General features: G+C 40.1%; 1 protein-coding gene across 1 annotated transcript in view; it reads right to left on the bottom strand.

Annotated features, from left to right (window-relative positions):
- Positions 1–12,951, bottom strand: part of CLSTN2 (calsyntenin 2) — a 1,222,812-nt gene that overhangs the window by 34,147 nt on the left and 1,175,714 nt on the right. Inside the window, exon 12 of the mRNA XM_077488275.1 lies at positions 6,600–6,820. Within this exon, the coding sequence (XP_077344401.1) occupies positions 6,600–6,820 (221 nt within the window). The remainder of the gene's footprint in view (positions 1–6,599; positions 6,821–12,951) is intronic.

The raw sequence follows: 12,951 nt of genomic DNA, 5'->3' as shown, positions 1-12,951 counted from the left end.
GAATCTAGACACAGACCACTGTCATATGAATAACACAATACATCATCATCGCTTGAAGGATCACAGAATATTTTATGACATATCAAAAGAAGTAAACAGTGACTTCCTAATTTGAAGCAGCGCTCGGATGTGCTGTCAGTAAACGAGATATGTACTTTGTAAATGTGATTGTACAGTGTCATGTGAGGCACATTTCACATACATTCCTACACTGTACTAATAGACTGAGGCAGTATTGTAAATGTAAATGAATGGTAATTTATTCACAGCATGCATGAATGATATTACTTTGTTATTGGTTAGCAGTGAGGCAAATATAGTGCTGTAACCAGGGTTAGCAATGCCTCTGCGTATAATCACCGTTTAAAGCTGAACTCCAAGCAGACATGAAAAAAATGACTATTAAATAATTGTTTATCCAAAAAAAAAATAGAAAATGTTTACCGTTCACACATCTAATATATGTACATAAATGTGTGTTAATATCAGCTCCCTGTAATCTCCTCTACAACAACACTAAGACTGGGAGAAGGAGGGGCAACACTCTGAGTCAATCATGGCTGCTTTGCACAGTCCTAAACATGCTTAGAGGAAAGGAGAGCACAGGGAAAACCTCATCAATGTGATGATACAACTTCATTGCCTAATAACAGCTTAAAATAGGTTAGGCTTTATTGCTTGAAAGGGCACCATTAAAGCAACAGTGTCTCAGCAAAGGGCACCCCCAACTCTCATAGACTCACTTTACCTGTGCTCCCTCAGACCCCTTTCACACTGAAGGCGTTTTGCAGGCGCTATAGCGTTAGAAATAGCGCCTGCAATCCGCCCTCAAACTGCTGCTCCATTTATTCCAGTGTGAAAGCCCGAGGGATTTCACACTGGAGCGGTGCACTAGAAGGACATCAGGAGAAGTCCTGCCATCAGCTTCTTTGGAGCGGTGAAGGAGCGGTGTGTTTACAGCTCTTCCACCGCTGCTCCCCATTGAAATCAATGGGGCAACGCTGCATTAGCAACGCTATTGCGGCATATTGCGGATGGTTTTAACCCTTTCTCAGCCGCTAGCAGGGGGTAAAAGTGCCCCGCTAGTGGCTGAAATGCGCTGCAAATCCGACGGTAAAACGCCACTAAAAATAGCGGCGTTTTATCGCCAACGCTATGGGCGCGGCAGTGTGAAAGGGGTCTTAAAGCTCCCTTAAAGCTTCTCTGCAGCCTGGGAGATTACTAAGCATTTCCAGGTGTGGAGGAGCATGTGACTTGTTCCTCTGTGATAATGCCCAGGCCTATCAGCCAATCACTAGGATCAAAAACAGATGATTGGCTGTGTGATTGCCTGAAAGTCAACTTTAATGATTTAAAAGGGGGTAAATCAGGGATGAAAATATATGTTACTGCAAAAAGACCAACAACGGAAACATAGCTGCCAACCATCTCTATTTAGCAACTGCCCAAAACATTCTCTGTCTTCAATATTATAATCAAATATTTGGAACATTTGTTACTCTATTCTTGTTCTGGTAACATTTTCCCCAGGTCAGCAGGACAAATAGAGAGGGTTAATTTCTCCAGCAGGAACACAGATATTAAAACCTGACAGATGTTCTAATCTTTTTCCATTCTGTGCAAAACTAAAAAAAAAAAAAAAATTTCACTGCTGTTGTACTTTCAAATGTGTATGCTTAGTTTGTAATGCAGTGGAGTTCCATATTTTTATGGGATTCATTTTTCTAAATAGTACTCCATAAGGCTCCATTCACATATATGGGAATTGGATGCGTTTAGAACCGCACCCATTTCAAAATGACATGTAAATCAAAGACTTTGTATGCAGCTGGGTCACATGTACGCGGTGCATCAGCAGTGTGAATTTTCTGCGAATTATGAAAAGGGTCAGATACAAATTCCAGGCTCATCTTCTATGGGACCGCATCTCATCAGTTTTGAGCACAAATTTGATCAGAAAAAAAACAATGTGAGGGTCAACTCTCAATTCATACTAGGCCCTTTCGGGTCTGGTATGAATTTTAAGGACAACCCCGCTCCAAAATTAAAAAAAAAGCCATACTAGACCCTTGAGTCTGGTATGGATCTTGATGCCAAAATGTTTTTAAAAATGCCCCCCCAAATCCATTCCAGACCCTTATCCGAGCATGTAGCCTGGTAGGGTGGTGAGCGAGTGTCCTCCCTGAACTATATCAAGTGCTTTGGAGCGGGGGCTCTGTTGTGACCCTGTCCCTTTGTGATGCCACTGACTGGGGCGTGTTAGGTCAGTGACATCACAAGAGGTCACCTGCTGACGTCATCGGGTGATTTCACCCCGTAGCTATTTAAGAAATGTTAGAAGGAGGAGCAGGCATTCGGTGGGAGCATGGGGGGGAGGGGGGCATTTTTTATGTTTTAAAAAGGAATTTTCAAAAACTGATGTTGTGTCTTTATTCAATTTTTACATTTTTATGGTGAATGGATAGGGGTACCCCCTACTCATTCACAAAGGGGGGTGGGATATGGTGGCTTCCAGATTCCGATTAGCCCCCCCGTCCGCAGATGCCCACAGCCTTTGCCCAGGGTTGTGGGGAAAAAGGCCCTTGTCCCTATCAACATGTGGCATGGTATGTGGGAATGTAGCCTGGTTTGGTTTGGGGGGGCACTCGACAGACCCAATGGGATTGGTATGAGTTGGAGGGGACCCCATGTTGTTGTTTTTTTCTCCTGAATTTTCTATTGCCGGCATTCTTTTGTTTACATGTCAGCTCTCTGCAGGAAAGCCCGCTGACAGCTGATGAGTCTTCGGTTGTTAAGGATGTGGCAGTTGGTTTCTTGGCCCACTCCTAAACAACCAGCTATTCTTCACACAGAATTCAAATCGGTCGATCATTTTTTGACCCATTCAAATCGTTCCGAAAATTTGGAGTTTGTTAGAAAATGAATAAACAAAACCAAATTAGTAACATAACGAATCTATTCGAAACAAAACAAATGTTTCCGTTCTGCACATGTCTGATTGATAGGGTGTCCCACAAGCCAGTCATTCAAATCCAGTTCATCTCTCAGTACACTTCAGCAAAATGCAGTATTATACAACATACATGCAGTATTATGTAGAACAGACACTAAAACTATTTGTTTTTCCTTTATAGCCCTATTATCTGTTGAACCCATACTAACACTCACTGGCAGATAACGTTATATTTAAAGTGCAAATATATAGAAGATCCTGTGAGCCTCCACTAACTAAAAATCGCTAAAATGACACTTTTGAACAGCTGCAAATGTTATACACGTCTCATAAAACCATGCAGATATAAACCAAACTAGATACACATGTTGTGCTTCCAAATATAGACTATACACATCGAGTGTATGTGACAACCAAGATAATAAATAATTGTGAAATAAGGGGTTTTATGTATGAGTAATAAACTGTTCAAACTATATTATACCATTCAGTTTTTTTTTACTATACCGAGGTATTGTGCTGACGGGTCCAGGAGTCTGGTTGAAACTGCAGAGCCCCAGAGGTGGTTGAAATGCATGTATTGACTGAGCTGAAGTGCAAAGTCACACACTCTGAGGTAAACGTTTATAACCTGGGGGGAGCACCTGAGTGTGATCACTGCGGCTTGCATTGGATTATCCACACAGCAGTCTCCAAATTGCATGGGCTCTAAGCACCTTTGAATTGACACAATTGAATGTCACATAAGCACACAAAGCACTTACTTTTCATATTTCTTTAGTGGATCAAGTTCAGCATATATGATCCTATGGACACTAGTATATATTAAGGCCCGTACACATGATCAGACTTTTTGACAACAAACATGCAAATTAGCTGTTTTGGAGCAACATCCGACTGTGTGTACGCTCCATCGGACAAACTTTTTTGGTTTTCATCAGACTTTTGTTGGCTGTGCAAACGGACAAACTTTCTGGCAACAAAAGTCCGATGGAGCAAAGTCTGATCGTGTGTACAGAAAACCATAGGACTTTTGTACAAAGTACAAACACGCATGCTCAGAACCAATGCAAAAGATCAGACAACAATACAGAAGTTGACCAAAGGTGGTGGTAAAGAGCAGAAAAACCACATGATTTGGTGAAAGTTGGCTGAAAAAGTCCTATTGTGTGTATGCAATACAAGTTCAGGGCCGACACCCTTTGTACAAAAATCCATGGGAAAGTTTGTACAAAGTCCTATCGTGTGTATGAGGCTTAAGTTTGTACCATTAGCTACCGTATGGATGCCCAGTAGCACTTTATAATTTTCAAAAGATTTATTTGTTGCACTATTGTCAAACATTTATTTATTGTATTTATTTTTTTGTTGCACTAATGTCACTTTTTACAGTTGGCTGAGACTGTTTATCACTGTATGTTTCACAATTATTTATGCACTTTGGTTGTCACATACACGCAATGTGTATAGTCTATTTATATTTGGAAGTGCAGCGCGTGTATCTAGTTATAGTTAAAGTAGATCTAGACTGTAATTGCATATATTTATAAAGCAGTGACTGTGACATTCACCAAACATTCAGGGCAGATAAACATTCTTGTGCATATGTATCAACCACTTTAGTACCCCGCTATAGCCAAAAGATGGCTACAGCATGGTACTATAGTTCTGGGAGGATGTCCATGAATGTCCTCCCAGAAGCCCCACCCTCTGCACTCCTACTGCAGTGCACATCGGGCACGCTCTGTGACTGCTGTGTTCTTCAGACACAGCTAATCAGAGATTGGGGTAAAGGGCCAATCACAGCTTTTCACATGTAAACCGACTGCGACTGCCAGCAGTCCTTTCCACATTCTCTGGGGTTGATTTACTCAAATCAAATAGACTGTGAACTTTGCAAAGTGCAGTTGCAATATACAAGCACAGTTGCTCCAGAGCTTAGTAAATGAGCAAGCTCTGCTGACTTCCATCATCCAAACATGTGCAAGCAAAAATTATGTTTTTTTAATTTCCCTTGCATATGATTGGGTTGCCTTGGCAAAGTGAATCTTTACCTCATTTACTAAGCTCTGGAGGAACTGCACTTTGCAAAGTGCACAGTCTATTTCCCTTTAGTAAATCAACCCCTCTGTGTCTGTGTGAGGAAAGGAGTACCGATAACCAGCAAGCCTGCAAACACTGTGTACACTGATAATCGGGGCACTGATAATTAGTGCTCAGATTATGAGTGCAGCCCCATTAGTGCCCATCAGTGCTGCCTATCAGTGCCCATCAGTGCCCATCAGTGCCACCTATCAGTGTCTATCAGTGCCCATCAATGCAGCTTATCGGTGTCCATCAGTGCCTCTCAGTACAGCTTTATCAGTGCTCATCAGTGCATCCTCATCAGTGCCAATCAATGAAGCCTCATCAGCATACATCAGTAAAAAAAGATCAATTGCTTATTTGCAAAAAAAAAATGAAAGAAACTAAGTTTTTTCTATTTTTTTTTTGTTTATCAAAAAAAATGGTGAATAAATATCACCAAACAAAAAGCTTTATCTGTCATATGGGTACAGTGTTGCATAATCACTCAATTGTTATTCAAAGTGTGACAATGCTGAAAGCTGAAAATTAGCCCCTATAGGAAGAAGGTGAAAGTGCCTAGTAGTGAAGTGGTTAAAATACAGTGATTTATTATTTTGCAATGCATGTCTAGAAAATATCATATTCGCTGCACTAAAATGTGCCCCTTAGTTTGCTAAAACACTGTTTGTCATAAGCACATGTTTTCACAAAATACTTTTTTTTTCACATATTTTCCATCCTTGTATATCCTCCTGTGTTGACCACAAATCATCGCTCTGGCTCCTGATAGTTACAATGGTGGGACATACACGTGTAATGTATGTCAGTATAGCCACTTGTAATCTGCCTCAGGGGCACATGTGACAAGGTGACAACACAGGAGAAAGCTGGAAGACAGCTGTCACCCCATAACTGGAAGTGCTTGAACAAGAACCTCCGAAGCAGGATCATCAGATATTATAGACAGCTGCATTTTTCAAAAAATGTAAAAACTTTACTGGTTTTGGGACTTTTAGGATTGGGTTCCAGGATATCACACCATAGAAAAAACACAGTTCATCATACAATAATGTTCACCTATCTCAGTGTTTAATGCCGCGTACAAATGACCGGACTTTCCGGCAGACTAGGTCCGACAGTCTTCCCGACAGACTTTCAGCGGAGTTCCGACGGACTTGGCCACACACAATCACATCAAAGTCCGACGGATTCGAACGTGATGATGTATGACCAGACTAGAATAAGGAAGTTCATAGCCAGTAGCCAGTAGCTGCCCTAGCGTTGATTTTCGTCCATTGCACTAGCATACAGACGAACGAATCTCTATAGGAACTGGCAGAAAGATTTGAAACATGTTCTATTTCTAAAGTCTGTCTGATTTTTAGACAGCAAAGGTTCGATGAAGCCCATGCACGATCGAATTGTCCGGCGGATTTGTACCGTCGGACCTTTGCTGGCGAAAAGTCCGGTCGTGTGTAGACGGCATAACTAATATTATGGATTTCATCTAGCTTGTATCAGACTTGCACCATCTGTGCTCTTTAGAAAAAGCAGAATGAGTCATGTGGAACAAACTTACTTTTGCCAGAGTTCTTATCCATACGTTTTTCCATCTTAGTGACTGTGCTGATGATTCTGATGTCTGGAAGCAAAATCACACCGTTTGCATTCTCAAATTCTGAAGCTGGACGAGCAAAGTGATCCATTCCATTGACTGTTATCTTGGGTTCATTAGCCTGGAGAACCACAACATATGCTTCGATGTCTGGAATAGTGATACAGATATCTTCTCCAAAGCATCTGGAAGGCATAGTCATTATTACTGACAGAACTCATAAATAACTCATAACTAGCTTAGCACTATTAAATATTAGAACAAAAATTTACTTTTTCATTTCTGTGTTTACTTTTGGAGGGTTTGCAACATGACTGTTACAGACTGAATATTAGTTCCAAAGATACAGTGGGGTTGATTTACTAAAACTGGAGAGTGTGCAGTTTGGTGCAACTGCATGGTAGCCAATCAGCTTCTAACTTTTGCTGTTCAATTACAATTTTACAAAAACCTGGGAGCTATTTGGTTTCTATGCAGAGCTGCACTGGATTTTGAACACTCCAGTTTTAGTAAGTCAAGATATAGGTGCTGCAGTCATCAAATACCTGTGCAAACCTTAACCACTTCCCGGCTGGCATATTGTAAAATGGCGACCGAGTGGGACTTTCGTCATTCGGGGTGGACGTCATATGACAATTGTAAACAAAGAATGGCATTAAAGCAATATATAATTGAGTTGCTATCTGTGATTGATCACAGTGATCACATGGTACAAACAGGATCAATCACAGTTCACCTGTACAATGTGATTAGCTGTGGCCAATTACAGCTAATCTCAATTCATACTGAATGAATCAGTTTCATTCAGTAAAAGGGTTATTTATACCACTGGTATATGCAATCATAATGTGTAAAAAAAAAATCCTGATCACTTCCTCAGAGCAATACAATGGTACTATGGTAACACTGTATATTACTCTGGTTACAGGGTTAAACAAAAAAAATTTATAAAAAAATATTTACATGCTGTCACCAGTCAGTGTCCCGGATCACTTTTTATAAATTCTTAATTTTCCAAAACATTATGACAATAAAATTACAACCTAAATGCCATGCCTCTTACTAAATATCTTGGACTGTCTATTATCTATAAGGGGTCATTTGGAGGATATTTGTACTGTCCTGACATTTTTGGGCCTCAAGAAATTAGAGAAATTAGGCTGTCAGCACTAGGGATGAGCTGAACACCCTCCTGTTCAGTTCGCAGCAGAACATGCGAACAGGCAAACAATTCAGCAGAACACAGGAACAGCATTATAGAGTTCACAATCTATGGTAAATTTCTGAAAATGTATCAGGTCTAGGTCGAACATCGGGTGTTCGCTTGTTCACCGAACAGCAAACAATATGCGGCGTTAGCAAATTCGAAAGCCGCCGGAATGGCGTGATTAAAGAAGATGAATGGACATCGTGGAACATTTTTGTTTTTTTATTTTTTTATAAAGGACTTCACTTTTTGTGAAATGGTAGGTGCACATTTGTACCCCATTACCATTTAACACAGGGCAGAGGCCAGGATCTGGGGGTCCCCTTGTTAAAGCGGGCTTTCAGATTCCGATAAGCCCCCCACCTGCAGACCCCCACAACCACCGAGCAAGGGTTGTGGGGATGAGGTCCTTGTCCCCATTAACATGGGGACAAGGTGGTTTGGGGGGCTACCCCAAAGCACCCTCCCAATGTTGAGGACATGTGGCCTGGAATGGTTAAGGAGGGGGGAGCTCTCTTGTCCCCCCTCTTTTCCTGCAGCCTGCCAGGTTGCGTGCTCAGATATGGGTCTGGTATGGATTTTGGGGGGATGCTTACGCCATTTAAAAAAAAAAATTGGAGCAGGGTCCCCGTTAATTACCATATAAGACCCGAAGGGCCTGGTATGGATTTTAGGGGGACCCCCACACAATTGTTTTTAAAATTTTGGTTCGGTGTTCCCCTTCTTATTCATATCAGACCCTAAGGGCCTGGTAATGGATTGGGGGAGGAATCCCATGCTCTTTTTTTCAATGAGATTTATCTATTTTGCCAAGACCCGGCAATTCATTGCAGCCGCAATGAGTTTTAAATGACAATGTTTCCTTTTGAAATATAATTTTGCTGTGGTACTAAACACGGGGAAAATGTGCCACTTTAAAGGCATACTATAGACACCCCCCAGGCACAATATTTAAAGTAATATTTCATTTTTATTGTTTCACTTTAAGCATTAAAAAAGTCACTGCTCCTGAAAAAACAGCAGTTTAAAAAAAAAATGCATTGATACATGTCCCCTGGGGCAGGACCCGGGTCCCCAAAACTTTTTATGACAATAACTTGCATATAAGCCTTTAAAATGAGCACTTTTGATTTTTCATGTTAGTGTCCCATAGACTTTAACGGTGTTCAAGCGTTTTTCAAATTTGCGAACATCGCATATTGTTAGCTGTTTGGTGAACAAGCAATGTTCGACCTAGAACTGATAAATTTTCAGAAATTAATCATAAATTGTGGACTCCATAACTTTCATACAGACTAAATAATACACACTAATTTGGGTAATTTTCACCAAAGAATTGTAGCAGAATACATTTGGCCTAAATGTATGAAGTACGATTATTTATTTGCAAAATGCTATTAAAGAAACAAAGAAAAACATATTTTTTTACATTTTAAGTCATTTTTTCATTTATTTACCAGTAAATAAAAACCCCAGTGGTGATTAAATACCACCAAAGGAAAGCTCTACTTGTGTGAAAAAAATTATAACATTTTTATATGGGTACAGTGTTGCATGACTGCATAATTGTCATTCAACTTTAGACAAAGCTGAAAATTGGCCTGGGCAGTAAAGGGAGTTAAAGTGCCTGGTACTGAAGTGGTTAAAATGTATCTTAGCCAGAAATCTTCCAATAAGAAGGATGCTTGTTCCAGTAACAAATATCTGAGAGAATTGCATTAGGGTTGGTTTGCATCCCAGAGCTATATATATATATATATATATATATATATATATATATATATATATATATATATATATATATATATATATATATGGCTTTTTTTCTCAGAGAATAGGTGCAGGAACTCAACCATGCCCGCCACACTCCTCCCTCTGCATACAACCCCCTCCCTCCACTGCCCTCATTTTCTCCCCCCTCCTTAAAAGCTCCACCATCTGTCATATATCTTACCTTTGTTGCAATATTAAGCGGAAACACCTATCCGGCTGTAGTACCTCCCAGCATACTATACTATATTACAGTCACTTGCAAAGGAGATCATGCAGTAAAAGCATCAACAACTGGTCACCAGGGAAAAAATGGAGACCACAGAGGGTGCAGCCTAACACGCACCCTCTCCTGCCCATGACTGCACTGAACCCTGGGCACCCGTTCTGTATCTCCCTTGTCCCTGTCCGGCACTCATTGGGATCTGCACAGGAGATCTGACCCGAGGGAGCTACTGGGAGATAAGCTATCACTTGTAAAACACAGAAGCTGTATTTTAGTGTTACTAAGTGATAGCGGTGAGCAGGGAGCAGAAGACCTGAGCCAGAGGTAGTGGAACTGAGTTCCCCCTAGTGTCTTCTGAAAAAAAAAGCCCCAGAGGTTGGTGTCCATAGAAAAGTGTATGGTGTCAGTCAGTAGACCAGTGGACACTGTCATTAGGGCAGAAGACGGGGTCAGTAAAGCAGCAGACAGTGACAACAGGGCAGAGATTGGTGTCTAGGGCAGTTTACGGTGCCAGTATTTTTTTAAAATATTGTTTTACAATTTATTTTTTCAATTACTGTTTACAATAGTATTTCTTATTATTTTTTTGACAATTGTTTTACTAGTCGGGGCCATTGGTGAAATATCAGGGGTCTAAACAGACCCCTGATGTCTCACTTCTGAGACAGAGAAATGAACTGACCACAGAGATTTCCCAGTCCCTTTCTCTGCAGCCTTAGCTACACTAGACAGTGAATGAATGTGAAGTGCTCTGTGTTGAGTGGCTTCCTGTTCATTCATAAATTAAGGCATAGTTACATATTTACCTCCCCTTCCCCTGCTCTCTGTCCTGGAGGGGCAATGGGGGGCCATGGGGGTGGTTGGGCAGAAGGGGGAATTGGTGTTAAGTGGGGTGATTAGGGTGCACATGGCACATTCTGTGTACACGCCTATAAGAGATTGCCCCTTGCTTCTTCTTGCATCTTCAAAAAACACAATAAAGTAAAATAGAATATCTGTGCAATGAGCACAGACATTAAAAAATAAACTGCCTTGGGTTTTAACCATGTTCTACTTTTTGTTAATATACAGAGACTTCAGGAATTGTCAACCTATTTCAAAGTACACATGAGAACTTTAGTGCAGGAAAAACACTTCTGGTATTTATTAACTGTGCTTACAAATCTTACAATCTTCTTAGTTGAGTTTATTTAATAATGAAGTGCAATAAGCAATAGGGGATTATAAATAGATATACAACATATATAGCAATAAATCCACAATACTTGGCAACCAAGGGGTGAAATGTTTACAGGATCTGACCACACACATATAATGACATCTGAAATAACTGGATATGAGCTAAATGTGCAAATCACTGAACTCACAGCCAAAGAACATGTAGAGCTAGATGAACATTTTCTCTTACAGGAATCCAATATTTGTTTAGATATTAATTAGCAGTAACAGATTTATTCCACCCAAACCCAGGGTTATTATAACAGATGATTTCTAAAACTCCTTAACTAGGCTTTGTAATCATCCAATATGTGGGCTCATTTAAAGACAAGAAATTGCATATATTATCCGTTTGCAGAAATTACAGCTAAGGCATACATATCACATCTATTATCTGGGCGAACACAGCAATTAAATGATTTTCCTGTCATCATAACTGAGTGGCTTCTACTTCCAAATCAGATTTACACAAGCCCAGGTTAAATATAAGTTAGCACAATAGCCACTGATCTTTGTCAGTGTGAGTCAAATAAATGAAACAAGAGATAATGAGCTCCAAAAATAAAATTGAAATAACCTTTATTAATTTTGTTAAATGTTTTAATCAAATGATATTGATTAGGAAACATCTGCTTGACTTTCATGTTATTTTATAGCTATAACAGAGAGCACCTGTAAAGCAGTCTCTGCAAGAGCTAAAAACTACAAGTGGCTTATAAAGCACTGGTAGGAAATCACTGGATTATCATACTTTCTTTTGTTATATTCTAATAAATTAGTCAATAAAATTATATTTTTTGAATGGCTAAAAATAAGAGCATATATAAGAACAAAGGTCACATAATTCTTTCCAAATGTTCAAATACAAAGCTAAATTCCAGGAACTCAGCTACTCTATATCTGTCTTATTATGGATTAAGTCCATCGAGGTGCATGGCAACTCATGGATTTATCTCTTTACAGTCATTTATATATAACAGTGATTGATCCAGGTATGACTTGCAGTGCTGCTCCAAGCTGAGACAAAGATCTCCCCGCCAGTTGCAGGGGAGGGTGCAGGCCCCTATGCACCATTCAGGGGTGTGGAAGCATCATCAGAGAAAGGAAGGAACACCACTCTCCGACCTAGTGTATGAATATGTGCATCAATGTGGCCTCAGCCAGTGCTACACCAGCCATGCCCTCGGTAGTGCAGGTGTGTGATGGTTATGTTGAAATTGCAGTCACATTGATGCCTTCTATGAGAGCGGATGGTATGAAGAACGAAATAAAGGAGCCACCATATATTCAGTCCCAAAAATGTCTGCACAAAACACAAAAAATGTTTGCCCATGGGATTTTAACAGAGTTGTGCTTATTAACAAGTACAACAGCGTTATATAAAAAGTACACATTTTATGAGGGTTAACAAAAAACAAAAAATACACATGACATTTACATTTCCACATACATATAGAACGGAATAAAATACAATTATTCACCAATGTACATTGTGAATACCAGCTTAATTAATAGATCATTGTTTAATTACTGAAGCTGTACTCTCTATGCATTTTGTGGGACAATGCCCAATTTGTCAGGAGACCAAAGTTGGTTTAAGCCCTGGTTCACATTGATGCTAAGTAGCGCCATTTCAAAGTAGCAAGGTCAACACGATTTCAGGTGCAACTTGATAGAAATCTGTGTGGCTTCATACACAGATGTCTATTGAAGTTGCACCTGAAATCGTCAAAAGTAGTGCAGGAACTACTTTTGCAAATTGGCGCACCGACACAAAATTGGTGTCGCACCGATTAGAACAGTGCCATTGCTGCCAATAGGCTGCGACTTGTCATGCGATTTGATCTCTCAAATTACATGACAAGTCACTCATAATGTGAACCTAGGCTAAGTTT

The sequence above is a fragment of the Lithobates pipiens genome, unplaced genomic scaffold (assembly GCF_037356315.1).
Source record: "Lithobates pipiens isolate NorthernLeopardFrog02 unplaced genomic scaffold, aLitPip1_a1.2 Scaffold_18, whole genome shotgun sequence".
Taxonomy (NCBI): Eukaryota; Metazoa; Chordata; class Amphibia; order Anura; family Ranidae; genus Lithobates; species Lithobates pipiens.
The sequence above is the reverse complement of the archived record's forward strand: the minus strand, read 5'-3'. Positions and strand labels throughout refer to the sequence as shown.